Here is a 26,506-nt window from a genome sequence, read left to right as displayed (position 1 = left end):
AACTCTCAGAAAGCTAGAAGCTCCTAAAGTACCAATATCCAAAACAATCAGCAATTTATTGTCTTATTCTGTGTCCTCTTTCTCCTAGGAAATACTAAACACAACTTAGTACAGCTAATAATGAATAAAAAAATGTGTAAGTGGCTTCAAATCCATCCAATTACTAAAAGAGAAATCTATTGCCAAGTAAAATTAGGACCTCCCTCCCTTGCTAGCAAATAAAAATCACTATGTTATTCTGAAGTGTGAACTTAAAGAAGGGTATCTTCCTGCAGGAGGTGATAAACTGTACATAGTTTGACATGAACTTCCATCATTAAAAGAAAAGAATAGCAAATAATGGTGAAGATAAAGCTTTCTGGCCTAGAAAGTTCGACTGAGCAACCACCAAACACAGGGATGTAAAGGAAATACAAAATATTTATTTTCTTGTAAAAAACGTTTGTGCAACTTCTCAGTGCAGAGTGTATCAACTGCAAAAGCATGTGATGCAACTCAAAGCTTTTCAAAAATACTTCTGAATCATTACAAACCTAGGGAAGCTTAGCAACATCTATTGAAACCTATAAATTCCTTATATAAATTTAAATGGTTTGTATTAAAGTAACTTTTCATTTATTCTGTTGAGAATGAATGTGATTTATATATATTTTTTTTATTTATTAAGGGTTTACATTTATCGCAATTTATATACTTCATACTGCTTTTTCTCCTTCACCTCAATCATTTCTCCTTCACCTCAATTCATTCCAGACAAAAATCCCCAACCCCTAAGAGAGCAAACCCTTATAGAAAAAATATGAATACTAATCACTAACTTAGTATAAAAGAACTAGTACAATTTAGATTAGGGAAAAAAACCCCAGCAAACAAAACCAAACCAAACCAAAGGCAAGATCATCAGCAGAAAGATGAGAGAACCATATTCAAGATTCAATGCTGTATCATCCAACATGTGCTTGAGAAGCCTGAGGAACAGGAACTCTAGTAACAAGTACAGAATGTATTTTCTGAATTAGGACACAGACCTGCAAGGTGCTGAGCAGTTTGGTCCCATACAAGCCTCCTGCTTCATCACATACTCAAATTTAACAGGTTTAGTTACACTGAGCAAATAACAAGCAGGACCTGTCACTTTTCAGCCCAATCTTACTTTCAGATGCAAGCAAGATGCCCTCCAAGTGCTCCTAATTGGCATTATAAAGAAAGAACCAAAGATACTAAAAACCTCAGGAGGATATAACACGGGAAGCAATTGGCACTTCAGTGCAAATTCTTCATCTTTTACTATTCCCAAAGAAGCTTCACATGTCCACAGTGAAATGCCACAATCAACATTCACACCTAGGTTCCAAGCTGCAATGCCAGGAACTTTTAGTGAAAGGCTCATTTTTAATGCCAAAGAACTTCAGTGCTCACAGTAACTTCCAGATGGGGGTAATACCCAAAGTAATCTAGTTAAATATCCAATCAGCAGATATTAATTAAACAACATTTCCCAAGTGAGCCATTTGTGGACATACAAAAATTAAATACTACAGAAAACTTTGAAATACCTGACAATTAACATATGTCTTTCTTATTAGGCAAATGCTAAATGTCTTGCAGGGCTATAAAATAGATAATGATAATTTTCCAAAACCAGTATACAACTGTTTACAGCTTCATTACCTGAAGTAATTTCTATCCAATCAGAGCACTACCATATTTTTTATAGATTACACTCAAAGCTACTACCAAAAATGGAAGCATTCCTAAGACTGTAATTGCTATAATGAGGAGTGTTTCACTGTGACTTTTACAACCAGTTCTCTCATCTGTGGCATTAGTCAGTTAGGTAAAAGAATGTGGAGGAGGAGACTGACGTTTAAATTCTTTATTCCTTATTTTGTTTAGCAAGATTTGACCTTGCAAGCAATAGTTTTTGAAAAGATTAGAAATCTGTAGCTAGTGCAATAAGGAAAATGAAGAACTATATAGAAAAAAACAGACAAAAAGATACACAGCTGAAAGCAAACATCTTTTAGGCAGCAAGCTAGGAATAGAGGCCACAATGTCAGCACTTTAAGTAAATGTAGTAAGCTATTTAATGACCATAAGAGCTTACATTACTTTTCTCATGTGCTTTTTATAATATTTCTCCTTATACACTGGTTCTCACTCTTAACTATGAGAAAGGCAAAGACACGGCCGAAAAGAGTTGGTTTGGGCATTAGGTAAGTAAATGAATGACAGTAAGATTGATTTTAAATAACCTACATATTTTACCTTGCACTTCAAAATTTCTAAAGTTGCCTAAATAAGCTCTAACATCAATGAATCTATTTGTAGAGGTCACTTAGGCCAGCCACCTCTACACTGCATTAATGTCATTATATAAATATTTTAGTGCAAATATTAAGATCTGATATAATGAAGTATGGATAAAAATGTGCAAAAGCGCCAAAAGGAACAATTAAAGAACAGCTTGTGTAGATAACCAAGGACATTATCAACAGCAACAAAACTAATTAATGCTGAGCATGTTATTTATAACTAGACCATGGGGCATATGATTCATCAGTGAAAGTCTGAAATGTGATAATAGGAGAATGAACATGGCCTGCTCTTATAGCATAGCCTGTGCTCTTCCTTCTCCTCTTGGAATAAAATTGCATTGCATGTGACAAGTCTTCTGTCTTTTATCCAACAGGAAGACACACAACAGCCCAAAATATACTGAAAATCAAGAAACAAGGAAAATGGGCAGCAATCTTGCTTAACATTCATACACAATGCACAAGATTTTGAAGCAAAAGGATCACCTGTTTTATGACCAATCTAGCAGAACCTAAGAGATGTAGTGAGGATTTGACAGCTAGTCTCTCCTTTTCTAACCTCATTCCTAGTGCTGTCCAGACTGCTTTAACATATGCATTTTCATGAGTGAGAGTGGTAACATTCTGTAACTGTGAAGAATCAACCTGGACTATACTAAAGCCCTTGGCACCGTATCCCACAGTGTTCTCCTGGGAAAACTGGCAGCCCATGGCTTGGATGGGTGCACTCATCACTGGGTAAATAACAGGCTGTATGACCAGGCCCAGAGCGGTCATGAAGGAAGTTACATCCAGCTGGCGGCCAGTGACGAGTGGTGTTCTCCAGGGCTCAGTATTGGGGTCAGTCCTATTTAATAAATTTATCAACAACCTGGATGAGGGGATCAAGTGCACTCTCAGACAGATTACAGACAACATCAAGTTGGGCAGGATCAGCTGAAGGGTAACAGGGCTCTGCAGAGGGATCTGGACAGGCTGGATCAATGGGGTGAGGCCAATGGTATGAGGTTAAACAAGGCCAAGTGCCGGGTCCTGCACTTAAGTCACAACAACCCCAGGCAGCGCTACAGGCTGGGGGCAGAGTGGCTGGAAAGCTGCCCAGCAGAAAAGAATTTTGGCCTGCTGGTTGTCAGGAGCTGAACATGAGCCAGCATGTGTCCAGGTACCCAAGAAGGCCAATGGCATCCTGGCTTGTATTAGCAACAGTGTGGCCGGCAGGACCAGGGCAGTGATTGTCCCCTGTACTCGGCACTGGTGAGGCCACATCTCGACTTCTGTGTGCAGTTTTGGGCCCCTCACTACAAGAAGGACATTGCGGTGCTGGAGCATGTCCAGAGAAGGACAACAGAGCTGCTGAAGGATCTGGACCACATGTCCTGTGAAGACCAGCTGAGGGAATTGGGGTTGTTTAGCCTGGAGAAAAGGAGGCTCAGGGGAGACCTTATTGCTCTCTACAACAGCCTGAAAGGTGGTACTAGCAGGGTGGGGCTTGTTCTCTTCTCACAAGTAACTAGCAATGGGACAAGAGGAAATGACCACAAGTTGCGTCAGGGAAGACTTAGATTGGTTATGAGGAAAAAGTTCTTCACTGAAAAGGTTGTTAAGCATTGGAACAGGCTGTCCAAGAGAGTGGTTGAGTCATCATCCCTGGAGGGGTTTAAAAAACATGTAGATGTGGCACTAATGGACGTGGTTTAGTGGTGGACTTGGCAATGCTGGGTTAATGACTGGACTCAATGATCCTAGTGGTTTCTTTCAACCTAACCAATTCTATGATTCTAAATTAGTAACTGAAAAATTTCATCCACGACAAGTAAAAATGCATTTTTGCAACTGTAGGATCACACAATTCTGAGTCATTAAGGAATCTCCATCCTCTTCTGCAAAAGCAGACACATTAATATTTACAGCCAATAATAAAAGAAATAAATCTGACACCTAAAATTATTTCATAATTCATGTCCCAAAGATCTACAGGCTATGTTATTTCCCATGTCCTGTGGCAACTGATACCTACTTTTTCTGCTTAATTAAGACAGGAACAGAAAACAAGCAGTGAAGACCTTTCTGCAGTGGTTAGATACTTGAGTGGTAATATCTCAGCATGAGGGCAGTAGCAAACAGACATTACCTTAGTTCACACTCTTCGTAAGACTGGCATTGTACACCCCATGTCACTAATGGCAGGGTCATGATGAACCTAAGTTGGTCAACATCACATACATTTTCAAAAGATTCAGCTGACTTTTTTCTATTGCAAGTATCTGTGAATGCCTTTAGTGCATCATGAGCTTACAGAAACTTCAAAGCCCTGCTACACTTCTGTTAATGAAATATTATCATTGTGATGTCGAAGCACTATCAAGTAGTAATCTTAATGGCATAGACAGACATATACTGACTTTTACAGCCTTAGGAAAATTGGATGACTGAGCAAAGGGAACTGATCACCAATCCCATAAATTTTCTGAGTTTTCATAAATGTCCAAGTCCTATGACCAAGGAAAAATATTCTGATTAGGATAGAATTTTTGTATACACTCACAGTCAACTCTCAATTAAATAAGCTTTAATTATCTTTACTGTAGCATACCATGACTCACAAATCCAAAACCTCAATCCAAAACCTCAGGAAAGAAGTATAACCATATTCATGGAGCACTGAGAAGTGTTTTTCATAGTTCCAGTCAGCACTTCTATCAGAATGTGAGCTGTGTCACTCAAATTGCCTTGTATTCTTCTTACCTCTAAGCTTAAATGGCAATACTGAATGGCCTACTTTACATTTTTTGTATATTGTCCACGCTTTTATTTTATTTATAGCTTTCCAAAGCTCCACTTGCCTCAGGCTAATCACAAGCTCACTGTATTAGACATTGGACAAGAAATCAGTTAAAAGAAAAAACAATCCAAAGGCTTTTGTTCTTTAATTTTTAAAAAATAATTTCCTTTTCTTTGGTACTTAGGAAATATTAAGTCAGATTTAGTCCACAACCACTCTACACTTTTTCCTATTTTCAACGCTGCTGAATATTCCTTACTTTCATAGATTTCACAAGAAGTGAGAGGTGAACAGTACTTCTGAAAATAAATTATGTCACCTATATAGAAACTGTTACTTGTGAAAACATGGGGGTGTTGAAGGGGTAATAGATCGCTTGAAGTATTTTAACTTCCTTTGTATAAATTTAAGGTTCAAACTTTCTCTTTATGCTTTTCCTGGCATCTTGGGTTTTTCTGTAGACATGTATTGAGATGTACTCTATATGAATAGCATGTGAGCTCAAGATTAAAGCACAGTGGCATCCATGAATGACCTCTCTTCAACTGTGAAAAACGATTGCCAACTGAAAAATCTGCACTCAAAGAAGATGGTGTACGTTTACCACATTTATTCCACCGTCAACATTTTGGTGCACTTCAATTGATAAACAGGAAAGAGAGAGAGAAAAATGCAGCCCTATCCAACTTCTTCAGCCACTCAGTTTTACAATCTCTATCATACATCTTGCCAGTTATCTTCAGGGCTTTTGTCCCAGGCTAAAGACAATTCTTCTGTATTTTAAAATCTCCTGTTGTCCTTCCCTTAACATGACCCAATTTTACCATATACTTTTCAGACAGAGAATGAGAACTGACAGATATCTGAAGTTTGAGAGCACTAGATTTCATAAAGTGGAATAATGTTTCTGGGGGTTATTTCTTCTCCAAAAATTTCCAATTTGCTTCTTGTGCAAGCTATTGAGTTTTCAACACATACTTACATAGGACTATCTGTCAAGATTCAAAGTTCTCATTTGTGGAAGGAAATGGCTGGCTTCATTTTATATATGAAGCGAAAATGTAGGGGGGTTTTGTGCATGGCTTCCTATTTATTTCCTTCAAGTTCGCCTGCATTTTTATTACTCAGTAAATGCTTTCTACAGTTCTTCACAGCACTTCTCCCCAAATATCATGATATGATATTCATCGGCTAGAGCAGTATTCCTGACCTTCTGAGAGGTCAGGTTGGATATCAGGATATGCATCCCCAGGCACAGAAATACTGAATTTACAGTTAGTGATGAAGACTGACTAGGACTTGGTTAACTGTTGGGATAAAGAGGGGAATGAAAGGCGAACAGCACAATGGAGGAGGTTTCAGAAGTCATGAGGAAATGTGCTACTTTAGAACAACTACCTCTCAACACCGCTCATTTCCTCTGTTTTACAGTGTGATTCAGTATAGGACTGGCTAATTATAGCAATCTAAAAACTGCAGAGCAGAAATGATGCAAAAAAAAGCTAGAACTTTACTAGTTACCACCTACATTTCTTTTTAATACAGTCTGTATTTATTCATATTTTAACAAGTATCTGCCAAAATGACAAGCAACATTTCACAGTCTCAACTCTGACACATCTACACTTTAAAACTAGACAAATTTGGAGACAGCTTTTTATTCTCTTTAAGTACTTTTTTGGGAAAGACATTTTTTCAGTGTATGGCTGATTGTATAACATCTGCAAGATACTTCATGCATGTTCAGTAACACTTGCGTGTCAAAGTAACTGTATAAACCACCAGAAGAAGCCACAAGCATCTCAGCTTTATCAAGGCTTTCTTAAACTCAAAGTGTTCTTTAACAAAAGAAAACACTCTTCATTATGTAACCTAGACCTTTTTATTGGCCTCAATTTGGTCTGGCAAAACAAAGCCTTAGATGTCTAAGTACCTAACAAGTGGTCTGCTTAATCCACTAGAAAATATTTCTGTCATTCAATTCACTTTTGCAAGTGTTTTATGCAGTTATATTACACTACCGAGGAAAAAAATAAGCTGTATTCTTCTGCAAGTTCAGAGCCTAATTAAAAGGTGGCTCATTATCCAAATGGATTTTTGTCACATAAAATTTTTCACTGGCTTGCTAATGAACCAGATATAAATACCAGTCACTACTGCAATCCAGCAACCTCAAGGCTGCCAGTATTATTACATTTACTTTAAATATAAAATTACAACTTCACAAGTGTTGGCCATCTAGCACATAATTTTGTTTTGGAAAGCATTCCTATTTAAATCAATCATAAGCATATGCTCTCCATCTTGCTTTGAGTTAAGCCTGCATTCAGGACTGTTCTTGAAAAGGGTGACTCTCTCTTTCAAGGCACACTGATAACATACGCCATTCTGAAGCGCACCACTACAGGAATGTGACAGCAAAATGCTAGTGGTCATATTTCTGATTCATATGAAAGACATACTTCCTATTTTAAAATTCTTTCATCTTCAACATGTAGATGCCAAAGGAACCAAATGAAAAGCATAACTTCCTTTTATTTCTGTGCTCATAGTTCTGTTGTAACAGTAAACCTGTTATGCAAATTCTGCACACTGGCCAAAGACCTCTAAGGTTTGTCCTCCTGAACCCTGTACTTGGGTCACCAAGAAGTACAATTAGTCTCACTTCAGCAATTTTCCTATTATGATTTAAAAAAAGAGGATGTTGTATCTGTGGGCTGAGGACCATAAAATCATTTTCCAGAAAATCCCAACATAGTCTGTTAAGTTTTATGGTGAAAAGTCAAATGAAGTGCCTTCCTGCACTGACACAGAGACAATGACTGAATTATACTTAAGTAGAAATGTAATACAGAAATACAGGTAGTTCCCAGGAGAAAGAATACAGAGTTAAACAGAGTTCAATTTTTAGAACAATGAACAAAGACAGACTACAAAGCACCAAAATGTACGATGAGAGTCTAGACCAAAATTCAAATGCATTCTTAAAAAATACTTTTTTTTTCTGAAGGAATAAATCCATTTTTTAATAATTTGGCTATATGAAGTCAACAATATTGCTGCAATAAAAAGCTGAGACATCATTTACAATACAATTATTTGGACTCAGTTGCCTAAATGAATGTTAGATACCAAAATTAATTTATTCCAGTCCACAAAGGTGTGGATCATTCCAGGTTGGATTTGCCCGATCTATGTCCGTGCCTCAGAAACCCTAGGGCACCTAAAACTGTGCTTTTTCCATTCTGCACTATTTGGCATCCATTCTGAAGATCCTGTGCAATAAGAAGGTGACATTCAGCATTCCTTCCTTTCATTTGTGAAATGATCTTGCAGGTAATTGCCCAGCACATTGAACAGGGTGGAAGAGATCATTTTATGTGAACAAGCAAAGTATGAGCTTGTTTCAAAAGGTACAGATAGGAGAGTGTAAGTCAGATGAAGGAGAAAAGTAATGGAAATAAAGAAGACATGATGAAGGGGGTGTGGAAGTCTTTTAAGGATGACTACTGAGTAAGAAAGCAAAGCAGCACGCTACTACACATCACCAAGAGGATGGGTGGAAATATTTCCATGATTATTCAAAGTCATGACTATTTAAATATTAGTATCATTAGATGTTGTTTTTAGTAGCCAAAGCTGCTAAAGCAGACCTGAATTCCAAGAAACCTTTCATTTGTTCTGCTGGAACACCCAGCTGTCATCTCCATTTGCACATTTAATATCAATTTCAATAAATTACACATAAGAGAATTCAACCCTCTGATGACAGAGCTGCAACTGACTTTACAAAGTTAATTGAAGTTGCTTTTATGCTCTGTCTCACTGACCATCCACATTATTAATGCCTCAAGCCCAGGCTATGTCACAGCATTGCTTGTAGCCTGAAATCCCCTTTGAGCCTACAGTCACACCTAACCCACAGGAGGAAAGTTTCAGGTCCCCGCTCTGTGCCACAAGAGTGGAATGACTGCAACTCACTGGTGGGAGAGAAGCTATGTAACAGCAGCCATGCCATAGAGATTTTGATACATGTAGGAAGTCTATGCAAACATATCTTAGCACCTGCAACTCTGCAAGAACTGTTCAAGCTCAGGCTTCTCTTTGAACTGCCTGCATATCCATCCAATGAGTCTCATAGACCAAACTGGAAATGCAGTGGGTGGCTAGTGTGGACCAGACATGCCACACAAACACACCCTCTGTGACTCCTCTCATACAAAGCATCCACATTACTCTAAGTGAAATACAATTATGCAGAGGGGAAAAAAAAATAGGACTAGAATGTCAATTTTTATGGATAGAAATACCATGGAAGACGGGGGGGAAATTCTCACCTATTTAATTTACTTTAAAAAACCCCCAAACCAACAAACTCAGGCTTCTGCCTGTTTTGGATAAAAAGTATTTCACTTTGGAGGAGTTCCAAAATAAAGTCTTCTCACTGTACTTAGCTATCTCAAAGGTAGCTCTAACAAAAGAGAGATCTCTCACAAAGTTCGTGTCACCCTGGAAATCTGAAATAGCTTCAAACTACAGCTTATTTTCTGCTAACCTTAGAATAAAGCCTTTAAATTTGAAGTTCTTACAAGCAACCAAAATCTGAAGAGAATGGAAACAAACCTTTTGTTTTGGTTGCAAGGTGAAATAGTTTAAATGTTATCCAATCACTTTGATGAAAAGGACTTGACAAATATTCAATGCCTGATGGGATGAAAAACAGGGCTCTTTGGACTAATTAGGAATGGCCTCTTTTACTAATCCACAGACTGGAGAAAAACTCTCAACATGGATTAAGACTGACAAACTAAGCAACAAAATTAGGATTTCTTTTTCCATAATATAAGAAAAACATTGAAATGGAACACTGCCATTCATACTAAAGATAAGATGACAAGACAGCAAACAGAAGGCTAAAAAGTAAGAGATTTTTGAAAAAAGTGAAAACCTGAAAAAGTACATCCTAACATTTTTCTTCCCATCTTTGGATAACAAACATCTTTCAATTTTGCTAACTAAGTATAACTTGCATAAGTAAGTATAAAAGTGGAATGCAATTAAATCACAAGGAAAAAAATGTAAAAAATACCTGGGAATTTATATAGTGCTATTTATCTTACTTATAATACTTAAAATTGCAGTTTCACTATGTGTCAGATTTAAAGAATAATCTGTCATAGTAAACTAGTACAAAAATTATTAGGTCCATATCCCATGAAAGAAGCATATAAGAAGAAATTAGGGTACAAAGGCATTATAAATAACTACTTACATTTTGTACAAGACTATTATTTTTGCCTATGCAAAAAGATACATTGCCATCTTCTGTTCTTGGTATATTAGTTGGAGTTTATTATTCACCTGGAAAATAATTTTCAGAAGGCTGCTACTTCTGGAAAAAAAAATTTTGTTTGGGGTTTTCTTTTTTTAAATTTTAGTTCTATGAAAGCTGGCATTTTCCAAAAAGAAGAAAAAATCTGACTGTCATGACTTAGTATTAACTATCAAAGTTTAAACTGTAATGTCTATTGAAAAATGTATACATAACTGTATATAAATTATATTACATTATGTATAACTGTAATTATATTTTAATATAAGTTTATTTAAAAACATACACTCTCCAAAATTGAGTAGTTTGTATTTTAATAACTTTTTCAATATATTTTTCATACTTGACTACTTTAATTTCTTAAAACAAATTTTACTTTGAAAAATCAGAAATTAGTGAACATATGCGCAAGTTTACAATATATTGATAACTATATTACTGACAAAAATATATACTCTAGAAGAAACTTAGAAAGATAACCTCTAAATTTCAGTTATTGTGACATGAAATGGCTCAATGCCAGCTGCTTTATAGGTCATATACATATATGTCTTAAATAAAATTAACAGCGAAAAAAAAAAATCCCAAAATTTCACTTTCTCCAACAAACAACTAAGATTTGGATTTCACTTCTGTAACAATAACTATCAGACTCAAGTATATGTTAACAAAATGTTAGTTGAGGGACTACAAAACCACCAACTTCAGTGCTGCATTAAATAAAAGAAGCCATTTTTTGAGTAATTTCCCCAAAGATCTTGGAATGACTACTGCTGACTAATGCTCCTAATTAACCACAATATGCTTAAGAAAACTCTGCAGGTTTTAAATATGCCTGCCTTAGCAGCTGCAGTGTTCAGTTTCTCAGGACATGGGAATCAAGCTATTTAAGTACACCGACAATATGAATCAAATCCCATACACAAATTATGTATATGAGGCAGCACAATTAACATCTTGGGTCACAGAGAGCACCTGGTATTTTGCAGATAGTAACAATTAGAGCTGCTGGGAGCAGGCTGGGAACTGAGGGTGTGCCCTCCAGCTGGCAGGGCCTCCTAGGGCCACTAGCATAGATGCTGAAAAATGTGCTAGGGATTAAAAGGATGGGAACTACCAGTTTTAGCTTTTCTGCAACTTATGGCTCAAAAATAAGTTCATGCACTCATAGACGTAATAACTTTTAATAACTCCCCTGTACTACACTGTTAGTTTTACTTATGTTTCTGTAATAGAAACACTGAAGCTTAGAGAACAAGAACCAATTTACTTCATTTTGTACACATAATAAGAATTATCTTATATTCATAAATATTTGGTGGTTTTGGTGAATTAACAGGTTCAGATTTACATGGGTAACAATCAATAAACAGTTTTACTCATGATATAGACAAATAAATACAAAAATGACTGAAAATGTTACAGAGCAGAAACTCAGAATACCTTTTCCCATAAAGTCAGATTTTTTTAGAACACGTTTTCCCTCTTAATTTTCCAACATATTCAAGAAAAGTGAGAGCTAACCCATTCATCAGTTATACCCTTAATCTTGGTAGTTTTGAACTACCGAAGTCAAAAATCATTAAATTTTTGACAGCAAAGAAATGCTAAGTGATTGCTTAGGACAATTTCAGAGAGGCTCATTGTATTCAGAATGCAAAAATGTCCCATATGCCTCTTCATTGTAAAAGCAAACCTTGTAAGAAAAAAACACAGCACTTTCCATTTTACTCTTCCAAAATGTGTATGTGGAAAAAAATGTAGAAAATTACAAAGCACTGGAATCTTTATCACACAGGACACTATAAGTGGCAGTATACAGAGACTGTCACTCAGGTGAGGGACTGTGAATTATTTCTATTTCCTTCTGTACTCACCTCTTGTTCTGGTAAAGACTAATTTCCCATAGCCTTTAAAATTCCCCATGTAAAACACATCCAACAGTTCTCAACATTTCACCTCTACTTTCTCTGTCCTATTTTTACCTTGTTGATCCCAGCAAGAAAACACACAAGCCTGAAGAGATCTTTGAATGTGGTCTAGAAAAATCATAAACATTTGGAGCAATTGAGAAGCCACTATAATCTAAATGCAAGGGTACTCATAATCTAAGCCCAAAGAAAAATAATTCTGACACACAATTAAATAACTCATTAAACCACTACGTGGACTATTTTAATGCTATGACTCATAAATAATATTCACTACTTATAGGTATTATTTAAATGCATTGTTATAGATTTATGTCACATCTAAATAATGAAATACTATTAAAAATTATTTACTGGTATGGGATACCCCAAGCACATATAAATTGCATCTTTATTAATTTTCAGTATTTTAAAATATATTTTTAGCAGGAGTATGCAGAATTTTTCACCCCTTTTACAAGTTGGATTTGGTGCTATGTCACTTTTTCAGAGACAAAATACAAAATGGTAGCTATTAGAGATTTTAAAAATTTCTAAATACATTATTAAATCATACTTACAGAGATAAATACTTGAATCGGATCTCACTTTATGTATCATTCTGATCCATCAAGAAAAATTTCAGCTGAGCCATTTCTATCAACTTGTTTAAAGTGGCCAACAGAATACATACAGATTTAAGAAACAACAACTACCACATTATCCCAGTATTTTACTTCAAGAAATTCTTTTTATACTGATGAGAAAAGAAGTCCATTTCATTACAATAAGTCTTTTAAACCGAGTGCACAAACTGTAAACCAGAAGGAATGTTTTGGCCTTTTCTCCCCTCATGAAACAGAAAATTGTTAATCTATGACCTGCATAAAACATTAAGCTGTCTCTGGTTTTCCATTCCAGTTTAATTCACATGGTTTCCCCTCACTGATTGCCTTTGACTGAAGAGTCACATGTTACAAAGAGCGAAGAAAATATAACTCTTGCTTAAGTGTATCATGCTGAGAAGTCATTCAACTAAAACAGGAGCTATTTGTTCACAGAATCTATCAAGGCCAGTCTTCAGAGGGTCTTTTTAACTCAGAGACCATGTCTTGAACTTACAGTCCTGCCTATGTACATTTCAAACTGCTGTAAGTCTACATTTCAATGCAGCATTGCCTTATTTTGTTCATACTGGTAAAAAAAGATTTTGGCTTCACTGGGATGAAGTATTAATGATGTGTAATAAGACTCAGCAGAGAATACAGGATGATGTCCTCAAAAGCAATCACAATATAGTGTACAATGAGTAACTGCATTGGATGTAACAGGAAAACAAAGATCCATTAAACAGCTATGTAGTGACTATAATTTTAGTTGGACATACAATTAACAAACTTTGCAAGATTACATATCTAGAAAGAACATGCAAAGTTAACAGGAAAGAATTTAGATACAGTCTGCAACTGTGTACAGAAGGAGCAAGAGAAATCCTTATCAAAGAGGGTATCTATCTTACAGACCTAAGCAACAGTCAGGATAGTGGTGTTATTCACTATGACTCAAAAATCCAATATCTGGAAAGCTCTTCAGAAATAATTAACTCTGTTTTAGCCACACTGAGTCTGTAGGTAACACAATTCCCATAGGATATTAGAGACACACTGGGCAAAAAGAAACAAGTTTAGAATACAAGTTAATGATATTTGTAACACTGAGATGGTAAATTGAAAATTTACATAATTCCACCTGAATGAAAGAAAACACTATTTTACTGTGAGAGTGACCAAGCACTAACACAGGTTGCATAGATAGGTTATTCAGTCCTCATTCTTGGAGAAATTAAAAAACCCTACTGCACACAGGCCCAGGCGATTTGCTCTAGGTGACCCTGCCTGAGCAGAGGGTTGGACTAGATGATCTCAAGTGGTCCTTTCAGCCTAAATGATTCTGTGATTCTATGATTAATTCTCTCTTCTCTTTTATTTTAATTCTTTTCTTACAGCAGCGTCTTAATTCTCAACTCCTTTATAGCATCTTCAAAGAACATTTATTCTGAATAAGATGGGTTTTGTGGAGCAACACACTCATGTATATTACTTTCATGTGAATTACCTGTGAGAAACTATGCATCATCTTTCCATGTGATCCATATGCAAACTTATTTCATGAAGTGCATACCTACTGTGGACAGAACACTATAGTGCTTTTAAAATGCTAATGAGCAATTCTCTGAACCACTTCAATTAGAGAAGATATTTATAAACCTTTCCCTTCCCTATGAAAGGAACATCAAAAACACTATAATATAATCTGTCTCCTGTTATAATAGCCTTCAAACAGAGTTTTGTTTATATGAAACTTCATTTTCCAAAACCATGTTCAGGAACACATCATAAGGTCTTGTTACTGAATTTCTCTTAAGTGACTATTTGTCCCTTTTCAGCTTAAAGAATTACTTAATTTAGGAAAAGACAAAATAATATCCAAATAGTACCTTGATTTTTTTTTTTTTTTTGCTATCTTCATTAAATATCTGGGGTAAAATGTTGCCTGTATGCCATTTTTCAATTACAAGTCTACTGGCACTGCAGTAGATTCATTATTTTGTAGTTAATGATAATACACCCAACCAAAGCCAAAACTATAGCTTCTCACCTACTTTAATGCTGGGAATTTAAACAGACGTGTAGAACTATAGACTGTATAACTACTTGTAGAATCAGAGTGTTCTTGTTCACATGGAAGTAAGCTATGTTTACACTGCAAACAGAAATGAATGCAGGAAAACTGGGATAACCCAGTTTCAGCAGGCTGTTGAGAGACCTAAGGAGCAGGACAGCTCTTAGAGCACAAATACGAACATTCTTTCTCCAGCCACCAAGGAGTGAACTATCAAACTGAAAGTATCATTTTGTGCTTTTCACTCCCTTCAAGATCTTTGAGGATTAAAATAGAATCTTATACCAGTTTAAGAGTAATACTTATTCAAGTATTTATCTACATAGTAAACAGTTTTTTATAGGTTAAAATACTTTTATATTTTTAAGACTGCCAGATTGATCTGCCAGATATAGCCATTAGCAATTGGCATGTTTCCAAATGGTACTGCGTGATTTTTGACAACCACACAAAACTACCAGAATGTTTGTTTTCAATTCTTTCTAATGGAAAGTGAACTGCTGCTGCCATAAAATTCTCATTGGCAGAAACAAGCAAACACAACGTTCTCCATCTAATAATCAGCAGGGACAGGGATAGATGCTTCTACAGTTACATCTAGAATATATTACAAAGAACTCTTGGGTACACATATTTAGTCAATTAAAGAAAATTATTTGAGAAATAATCTTAAAAATTTATATTCAGCAACCTTTTCCAGCAGTTAAGATGCCTTCCCTACAACACAATAAGCATTATAATTTTGAAGACTTCAAAATCAGAACTCTACCTCACTTTTCTTTTTCTTCCTCCCTTCTCTTCTCTGCATCTCCAAAATTTCATGATACTGCACACTGACTTTATGGATCATCAGCAAGTCAGACAGATTTATATCCATAATGTACATTCTAATGGTTACAGTCCCTTTTGCAGATTTTCCCAGCAAAACAAGAATAAAAATTATCTCGTCTCCAATCAGCCATGTTCTTGCTTTGTGATACTCCATAAATGTTCTCTATCCTAGCCAAGGTAACATTCTCTACTCAGTCTCAGAGCTCCCCTTTCTCACTTGTCCTCCCTCCATCTCTTGTTCTTCCTGCTTCACTGTTAATAGCACCCACTCAGAATATCAGTCTCTCCATATCTTCATCCAACTTGATTCACCTCATTTCCCACTCCTAATAACTCCTGTTTTAGCCAGTCCCAGCCAGCCTTCTGGCTTCCAGTCTTGGGATGCAACTGACATTTTGGGGGATCAAATGATTCCCTGCAGGAGGGGTGGTCTTGCTTTCTTGTCCTTTCTGCCACACTTGCATGTCCTCCCTCATCCTAGCTGTGGTTTTCCTCAGGCCACTTTGAACTGCTCACCTCACTAAACCAGCCAAAGCTGCTCACCTCTCTCCTTGCTGGCTCAGTTTTCAGCTTGCTTAATGATTACCAGAAAACAAGAAGAACACCAAAGTTGTTGCAGAGACGGGAAGGAAAAGTGAAGAGAGGAGGCCTTGGCTGGAAGAAGGAAGAGAGTAGGAAGAGAATGGGCCTGTCTTTTCAGTCCCGTAAATCTCAGCCATTTTACCTGACACAAACCTTAATCATTCAGTTCTACTCCAAGTTTGTTTTCGTTTCTATACAGTCCTACTAACTTTGGATCTCTGTGTTTTCTGGGTATCTTCTTCCTTCACAGCCACTAGGTACCAAAAAAAGAGCATTCTTCATTGGTTAGGGATAGGGTAACATCATCCTTCTCATTTGTTCCCTTTCCTGCTTTCACCATTCCCACTTGGCAGATTTTTATTCTTTTTTTCCACATTAGGAGTAAAACATGTAACAGAAAGTGTGGTGAATGACCCTTCCGACTCTCATCCTGACTCAAAGCAGTCACCAGTCACTGTTCTGGAGGCTATGTCATAACCAGTGATTTTTAGGTTTCCTGCTCTGAATCAAATTCACTTCAATAGCTGCTAAAAATATCACTTCTTCCTCTTACAGACAATACTTAGTAAAATAGCATATCGGTGTCATTCAGTACTAAATTAATACAATAGCTCTGAAAATTTTCTCCCTAGTTTTTTCTACTACTGTGAACCACCAGGGAGAGAAACAGTGACAGGAACTAAAAGGTCTCAGAAAATCTTTCCCTGAGACAGATATTCCGATACATTAAAAATCTTTTCAAAAGCAAGCTTGGCTTCTCCAGGACTACAAAAGCATGATGTACTTCATACTAGAGTAGAAAGACCTTTGTACAAAAATGCAAGAAATATGTTTCTGTGGATTTAATAAATGTCATTCTATGAGAAATTTTAGTGTTTGTACGTCTGCTTTTGCTGCATGTAACTGAGCAGTTTATTATTTGAAAGCCCTAAGTTATTCTAAAGCTTTTTCTTAGAATTTCGATAATTCAAATAGAACTATTACATGCTAATATAGGAATTTTAATTCCCCATCCCACCTTCAGAGAAAATTGCCAAATAATTATTGTTCAACTATAAATTATTCCCAGTTAACTATTAACTTACTAAGATGAAAACGGTGGTCTATTCCCATGGCCAATAATTGCACTTCAACAAGAAGATCCAGTAAACTGCACTTTCAAATTAACTACTAATACAACTTTGTGCAATGAAACTATGAGACATGTGCCATATATGTATCTATATATCTATAAAGAAACTGAATTTGAGAAAAAGTGGAAGTACAGAAGTAAGGGCACTCTGCCTTAGTTGTTTCAGTTTTGACTGCAGGAATATTCTCCAATTACGGAGAAAGAGTGCAAAGAATCATGATTACAAACAATAAGAAAAGAGAATTAAAATTATATGTAGACTCTATGATGAGTCCACTTTGTAATTTAAACTAATAAATTAGGATATTTAACTAATTCATTAAATTTTCCAAATACAAAGTTACACAGGTAACAAAAGGCTCCAAATGTTTTTCAGGAAGAATTAGTGCATACTGTGGCAGCAATAGAACTTTGAAAAGCCATTCAAAAGACCATCATTTTTGCCATGAGGCAAATCCTTCAATCAACCTGACTGACAAAAAGTTGACCAAAATTCTCCATAATTGTTAGAGTCATTGTAGATACTTACACAATTTAATAACAGACTGGAATTGAAAGAAAGCATTTCACAATAACACCCCATTGAAGAAAAATTTGAAAAATAGTCTTGAATTCTGCTCTTCACACATGGGAGGAATCTGATAAGAATCAAACCAGGAGTGCAAGTTTATAACTGTATATCTTAATATCACTTATATTAACTAAAATTGGAGACACATTATTTGTCTCACTGAACTATAGTCAGTTAGTTATTATTCCGCCTGTTTACGGAAGAGTGGTATTCCAAATGCTCTGTCAATATGAATGATTCCACCCCTGGTTCAGATGAAAATGGGAAGTCAGATTATCCCAGATCCAGAGACATACCTACAGTATTATATGCCAGCAAAACAGGGAATTTTTCCTTAAAGTCACAGATTTTCTGGCATGCCAGTAATAATGCTGGCATGCAATCATACTTGAAAATGGAAAAAAAACCCAAAAAACTTGTGATATTTTCTGTCTGTATTAATGTTGCCAGGTAACTGTAAACAAGAACTAAAATCGGGCTTGTCTGCTTTTCTTCTCTTCACAAAGATGTTTCTGCTTAATAGCCAGGATTTTCAGCCAACAGATGCCATTAGTATGTATGTGTGTTGTTTTGTTTCTTGTAAAACCATTGTGGGTTAAGCCCAGTGGGCAAATAAACACCACAGAGAGACTCATTCCCTCCCTCCCCCCTTCCCCCAAATGGCATGGGGGAAGAGGCATGGAAAAACCCCAACTGGGGAAAAAAGAGAGAAGAAAAAAATGAAACACGTGATGCTACAGCAATCACTCACCGCCTCCCATGAGTAGACCGATGCCCTGCCAGGTCCCAAGCAAAAGATGGCTAACCCCTCTAAAGCCCCCTCTTTCTGCTTTTATTCCTGAGCATGACGTTGTGTGGCAGGGAATCTCTCTTTAGTTAGTCTGGGTCATCTGTCTGGTTGTGTCCCCTCCCAGCCCATTGTGCAGCCCCATGTCTATTCACTGGGGGGATGCAGAGTGAGAAACAGAGAAGGGATTGATGCTGTGCAAACACTGCTCAGCACAAGCTAGAACATCCCTGTGTGATCGAGACTGTTTTCATCACAAATCCAAAACACTGCCCCATACAGGCTACTGTAAAGAAAATTAACTCTATCCCAGGCAAAGGCAGTACAAGAGTACAGCACAACAGGTACAGTTCCACATCCAATAATTCTAAATAATACATTCATAAAAAAGATACTAATGTAAAACAGAGAGAAAAAGATTTGCTGTGCTACTTTAGTCTTATAAAGGGGTGAAATTGCTTGCCTTGTCAGCTAAACCAGCTCACCAAAAGGTATGATGAATACAAGAAGTAATGAGAGGGGTAGGACAGCACAGCACAACAGGGACCAGGAAAGGAATGAAAGAACAAGAGCATAGCACCCATCTTTTCAGCCTTGTCAACTCAACAAACACTTCGAATTTCATTTAGTCTTGAGCAGAACTAACACAACTTCTAGAAGTAGGCATGAATGCAAATCTCACAGGCAGTATTCAACACTCTCTGGCTAAGGTAATGGTTTCACATCCGTGCACACCTCCCTTTCGGAATGCCCCTTTCGTGTCACTTTGCACTGCCAACCCCCCAATAAGACAGAGGGAGCAGTCTGAGCCATACCTAGACCACTGTAGAATTAGGTCCTCCAGCCTTCCTGTTTCTTAAGTTAAAAATTAAGGGCATAGATGTTGATGTTCCAGCTAACTAAGATAGCTATTCAGTATGTCATATAATTATGCATTTTTACACAGTATATCTTTATAAATAAACCCATGCACTGTACTCAAATACATTGTAACATGACTCCTGCATGCAATCATTTTAGAAACAAGCCTTTTCTTACAGAATTTACATTGACCTCTTGTAGCTAAATGGTCAAAGCACCAGTCCTTATACTTAAGGCACTGTAAATTAGCTTGTTCAGAAAATCTTCTACCAGTTAAGCCCAACAAGCAAAAAGAACATTTTAGAGAATAAATGTTACCATAACATTTTGAAAGATTAGAACACAGCACAGGAAAAGCAGGAAAATAAGCATGCTAACTTTTTAAATTTTATACAGAAAGATTTTTCATTAACTTTGGCTAAGAGTTTAACAATAGGACTGAAAATAAGCTGACATAAAAACGCATCTCGAAATCTTATATAGCTGTAACTTTTGTTTAAAAAATTCACCAGCTTTTCACCCAATCCTTAAGTAGTGAAAAATATTTTTTTATTTAACATATTTATTATTAACAGCTAGTATTAAACAAACCAAAAACAAGCAAACCCAGAAAACACACCAACACTTTCATGCTTGGTTGATTCTATTAGTTTAAAAATGTATGAAATAGGACTTACCTGGACAGAAATTCTGCTGTGTCTGAGTAGTTAATTTTTCTTGCACAGCACACTTTTCAAAATGTCCTGTAGTCGCATTCTGATGTAGGCCCCGTTGTCTGGGGGCAAATCCCAATTCTCCAGGTTCAGAAAACTTCAGATAAAACTGTGGCTCCAAATCACTGAAAGAGAAGTTTATAGCACCATGTCTTCCATGGCCATAGTCACTGAACATAGATTCGTCCTCTGTGCTCTGTGTTGGTAACGGGAGGATCCGGTGATGCAGCTGCGGGCTAGGAAGTCTCGAAGATAACGGAGAAGGAATAGGTGACATTTGTTTGTGTGAGTTAGATAGTGGATATGAATTACTAAAAACATTACTCACTGCTGCTAATGGGGGTGAATGCAGTCTTTTCTCTTCCAGTTTAAGATTATTACTTGTCTGAGGAATATCAGGACTTTCATTTGCAGGCAGGTTCAAAAATAAATGCTTGCTGTTTCCCCGGGATACCGTGGTCCTTTTCTCATATAGTGAGCCTGGCAGGTTTCTGTCTACTCTTGTAATTTGTTGCAGTCTCCTCCATTCTGCAGCTTCATCTAAACTGTCGCTCCGGATAACTTTCAGGAGAGCTTTATTAACTGCTCCCACAAGGTTGCATGACTCATCAGTAATGTGCACTCTCTCTGCTTTGTACTGCAAACCAGAGCTGTCTTCCTCCTTTTCCTGCAGCACACTGTTATTAGAGTCTCCAGCAGCTTCACATACAGAGTATACATTACTTCTTGATAAAAACTCGTTATGTGCTGTTGTGAGAACAGGAGAAATCATTTCATTATCTCTGTGAGAATCAGGTAAAGACTCTGCAGGGGGGTTGGTAACTTCTTTAATACAAGCGTCTAAATCCTGGACTTCAGCAACAACTGTGATTCCTGGTTTTTCCTTGCATACTGGCTCAGCGTACTTGCTACTTTTCAAGCTTTTAGCAGCTGCAGATTTACTTAATGTCCCAAGTTTGTTAGACAGACTGCACGGAAATGACTTCACCAAAGTGGTCCTCTGTTGTACCTTGGCAACTTCAGGAATGCATTCTCCATTATCCATCAGTTCAACTGCAACATCATTGATGCCTTTTGAGCTAGAACTTGGTAAGTCAGCATCCAGTTTCACAGCCTTGTTGCTCTTAAGAAAATACCCATCTTCTGTCCACCTTTCTGGTTGTATTCTATTGTCTACTGGTAAGTTATCCTTACCTTTTACTGTCAGCCAGCTGGAGGGAGAAAAGGAACCGGGATAACTCCTGGTAGGAAGTCTTGTGGAGACCATCTTCTTATTTTTCTGTTGCATGTCTTGTGTACTCAGTAAAAAGAGATGTTCATGTATCTTTTTTCCTTCTTTCTGGTGGCTGATCTCCTCAAAGCTCTCTTTCCTTCTGTATTTCCTCATTTTTTTGTGATTCAAACTGCCTCTCTTTGTGGAATCCAGAAATACCTCCTGCTGATGTGTAAGACTGGAATAATTATCACCTCTACGTTTCAGGACTCTGGAAGCATCCTGTTGCTTTTCCTCCTGACGTCCTGCCTTAAGGTCCGGAGTATGATGCGATCTCCAAACACTGGATAACAGTTTTTCCTTTTCAGCAGTTAGTTTGTACAGGTCATTGAGAAGGTCTTTTGTGGTAGTTTGCTTGAAAATAATATCTCCAAAGTTTTCATATGGCTGTTCTCTCAGGTCCATGTCTAACCTCTCCCTTACTTGATAGCAGCTACAGAAACGCTTACTGGTTCTATCCAGAGTTACAGAGCCCTTGTAAGTAAATCCTCTGACTTTCCCCTCTGGATGATAGAAGCTGATGTAACAAAGCTCCATAATGGGTTTGTGCAATTGAAGGACGGTATGCGTGCCTTCCATTATGCTTGCCAAATTAGTCATTCATTTAAATTATGTTCTAAGTGTTCCAAAGCTTGCATGACATAGCATGTGAGGCAGGGAATGGACGGAAGGCATCTGAGTAATCTTCAACAATAATATTGTCTGCTGGAAAAAATAAAGAGAAGCCTGTCAAACTTGATTGTGGCAAATTTAATATGACAAATAACAAGCCTGCAGAAGCACGATCTTCTCTCGGTATTTTCTGATACAAATCTTTTACCCTGAAAATCTGACACAAAAAGGATGACACTGCTAACACTCATAGTTGGAGTCACAATCTTTCTCTCTCATACATCATCCCTCTGTCTCCAGGGTTCTCAGTCAATGTTGTTCCATCAGACCACAAGCCGGTCACTAAAACACCCATTTCAAAGAGACTTTACTATTGAATGGTGGAATCTCTTGAGCTCTCTCTGTTAAAAGTTAACTTGTTGCTGAACATTTAGTAAAAAGAACCATTCAAGCATGCCTGTTGCCTTTATACTCAGCACAACCACCAGCATAACACCATCACAATGTAATTAGGTCCTGCTGCTTTATTTACCAAGAAAAATTTTAGAAAATAAAAAAGGTTGAATATTTTCTTCTTGTACTATTCTGTGGAACTGGCAAGACATCAAGAAAACTTGGAATAAGAAAAAAATATAGGTTCTGTTTACTTGGCTAGCATACAGGTACTATATAAATCTATTTTGAATCAACATGCAAGAGTGTAATTGCATTTCTATAGGCAGATTGATTGATGGTTTTTATTTCCTATTCTTTTCATCACATATTTTCTTCCTACAGATTGGATATATTTACATTCTTTGGATACATAATAGAAGTTTGTTTGCTCCTTTTGAGAACTAAATTGTTTTTTATCCAGAAGGAATTCTGCTGCCACAATTAAAGTGGAGAAGTCTGAAGTCACAAGGAAATGCATAAGCATCAGGGAAAGACCTAAAGCCCAGGAGCACAAAAAGCTGGAGAGCACCTGCTCCTACACTGAAAAATGCAGGAATTTCAGTTTTCAACTGAAAAAGCATAAATACAACAGAACTTTTCATAATTTTAAAAGAGTCAAACTTAGGAAACAGTAGTTAAAAGGAAGCTGTCATATTACTATGTAACGTATTTCACAGAATCACAGAATATGCTGATTTGGAAGGCACCTATCAAGATCATCAAATCCAACTCCAGGCTCTGCACAGGACACCCTAAGTGTCACACCATGTGCCTGAGAGCGTTGTCCAAATGCTTCTTGAGCTCTGTCAGGCTGGTGCTGTGACCACTGCCCTGTCACTCTCTGGGTGAAAAACCTTTTCCTGATATACAACCTAAACCTCGCCTGACTTGGCTTCATGCCATTTCTTCAAGTCCTGACACTGTTCATGAGAGTGAAGAGATTGGTACCTGCCCCTCTGCTTCCCCTCATGAGGGTGCTGAACACTGCAGCGAGGTATCTCCTCCAAGTGGAACAAAACAAGGGACCTCAATTGTTCCTCATAAAGCTTCCCCTCCAGACCCTTCACCATCTTCATGGTCTTCCTTTGGATGCTCTCTAGTAGCTTTGTATTCTTATACTGTGGCTCTCAGACCTGCCCCCAGCACTTGAGGTGAGGCTGCCCCAGTGCAGAGCAGAGAGGGACAATCCCCTCCCTTGCCCGGTTGGCGATGCTGGGCCTGACGCCCCCAAGGACACACTTGGCCCTGCTGGCTGCCAGGGCTGCCAGGGCTGACTGCCATTCAACTTGCCATCAACCAGAGCCCCCAAGTCCCTTTCCACAACACTGCTCTGTAGCCCCTCATCCCCCAGTCTGTCCATACATCCAGGGTTGCCCCATCCCAGGTACAGAATGTGACACTTTCCCTTGTTGAACTTCATACAGCTGGAGAGTGGCGAGTCCCCTAATTTGTGGAGGTCTCCCTGCAGGGCCTCCCTGCCCCCAAGGGAGTCAACAGGTCCTCCCAACTTAGTGTCATCAGCAAACCTACTTAGTATCCCTTCTAGTCCTGCATGCAAGTCATTAATGAAGACGCTGAAGAGCACAGAGCCAAGGACAGAGCTCTGTGTAATCCCACTAGTGACAGGTCCCCAGTCTGGTGTCACTCCATTTACTATAACCCTTTGCACCTGACCTGTGAGCCACCCATCAGTTACTCACCATCACATGGTGTGTTTATCCAGCTGTGTGCTGGACATTTTGTCCAGAAGGATATTGTGAGAAGCAGTATTGAAAGCTTTACTGAGGTCCAAAAATATAGAAGTATCATATTAGTTTTTACCATGCATAGTTAGATATCATTTTATAATGATGCCCATAACCTATTATAAATAATGAGTGAAGCCTAACTGTAAGAATCAAGCAGGATTTACCCAAAACATCTTATTAACAAGCAGTCATTTATTGCAGTGATTTAATCACATCTGTTTCTAATGTTTTCTACATAGTTTCCAACTTTCCATTTACTTTGAGTAGTATCATTCTTCATGCCAGCAAAGCTCTTAATAAGTACACATAATCCTTGATGACAGAGGAGAGATCCTAATGAGAGAAGACTACAGTAAGAACAATCTTCCATGAGAGCTGTATGAGCTTCTTAATTCTGTTCACCAGCAGTTAACAGCTGAGTGGCATGATTCAGAATACTGTTCAAGTATAAGAAGTGGTAGGGAAGGTGCAAAACCTTGTCATTACTTCTGTTGAAGACTGGCTTGTTGTTTCATAGATCTGTAAGAGCTTCTGAGAAAAACATGCCATTCTATTTCCTCTTTTATTCTTGTTTTAACTCATTATGTGAGTCTGGAGTTCGAGATACAGACAAGGCTGAGGACTACCTAAAAAAGCAGCCTGACATCTTGCCTCACCAGTCTTCCTCATCTCCAGCTGTGCTGCTCTCTAGCATAGAGTGATCGTGCACTCACTAGGTGTGTGTGTGTCACCAGCAGATGCAATCAAGAGTGGTCTGCATACAGAACTATTAGGAGCTGTCTTAATCCTACTCATTCTTCAGTCAAGCAGTACTGAACACCCATTAGGAAATAGCATCATGGAAACTGTAGACCCAGTAGCTATAGACCCAGACATTATGATCAAATTTAGTGTCCTCAAATGACATCTGTGATATTACCAGGTTCAAGTCAGCCCCACTCTGTAGAACACATTATTCTTGGTAACATGCATGGTTTTGGTTTGGGGTTTCTTTGCGACAAAAGAAAATACGTGTAAATAAGAGGATTAGCTGGCCCTTGTTTCGGCTACACAGATTTGCTGAGCTATGCCCCTCCCAAAAACCAAGCAGCTCTCCCAATCTAATCTGAGTTCTGAATCATTGTATTATTGAAATGAGACCTACAGCTCTCCATGAATCATATTGCAAAAATGATTAAAATTAAGAGCTCCTTTTCAGTTAGAAATAGACAAATATATTGAACTTTCTTTTTTTTTAAAATGATATTATCTTTCAATAACAAACTTATGCCAGTTTGAACCTAGTATAAAGGCTACATCCTATTAAATATCTTCTTAGTTATACCAAACTAAACAACGGGTTTGGTACACACATATTGACACATAAAAAAGTAGAATCACTGTGAGTAGATCGTAACTCACCTCCTTGTAATGAAAAAATTTACAGAGTCTTTGAAATTAAATATTAAAAGTGAGTTATTAGAGAAAAACCCAGTAATAGTAACAATAGCAATAACAGAAAGGACACTTTGTAACTATTACGCCAATGACATATTCTGTATCAAAACTTTCATTGATTTAAAAGACATTGTGATACCATGTAAGGCACTGTTTATTGGTATTTTGAAGCTTATTTCTAGTAGTAGATACATTTATGACTAAGAAAACATTTTAACTTCATTGCTTTCAGCATCTCATTCAACCTTTTTTATAATCTTCCATCAGTAAACAAAGAAAGAAGTGAACTCCCTGCTCTATAAGCACAAGCATTATGAGAAACTGTCAGGAGAATTATGTCAAGGAAAGAAACTGGCTAAGGAATTTCAAATGTTATGACAATATTCATCCCCAACTTTTCTGTTCACCTTGCAATCTGTTTATAAAACTACTTCCATTGGAAACCTAACTACAGAGAGTGAAATACTGTGAATTAAAGCCACATTTGGGCAATGCATGCA

At 37.4% G+C, this 26,506-nt stretch overlaps 1 protein-coding gene across 2 annotated transcripts in view; it reads right to left on the bottom strand.

Annotated features, from left to right (window-relative positions):
• Positions 1-26,506, bottom strand: part of LOC138111607 (formin-1-like) — a 42,100-nt gene that overhangs the window by 7,097 nt on the left and 8,497 nt on the right. The window contains exons 3-4 of one of the 2 annotated variants that reach the window (XM_069017696.1): positions 20,466-22,479; positions 12,046-12,471 (exon numbers count right to left, since the gene is read on the bottom strand). In XM_069017696.1, coding sequence (XP_068873797.1) covers positions 12,380-12,471; positions 20,466-22,374 — 2,001 coding nt within the window. In that variant the 5' untranslated portion in view covers positions 22,375-22,479 and the 3' untranslated portion in view covers positions 12,046-12,379. Of the gene's footprint in view, positions 1-12,045; positions 12,472-20,465; positions 22,480-26,506 lie in introns of those variants that run through there. The other variant, XM_069017695.1, reaches the window with a different exon arrangement.

Source organism: Aphelocoma coerulescens, chromosome 5 (genome assembly GCF_041296385.1).
Source record: "Aphelocoma coerulescens isolate FSJ_1873_10779 chromosome 5, UR_Acoe_1.0, whole genome shotgun sequence".
In the NCBI taxonomy this organism is placed as follows: domain Eukaryota; kingdom Metazoa; phylum Chordata; class Aves; order Passeriformes; family Corvidae; genus Aphelocoma; species Aphelocoma coerulescens.
The sequence above is the reverse complement of the archived record's forward strand: the minus strand, read 5'-3'. Positions and strand labels throughout refer to the sequence as shown.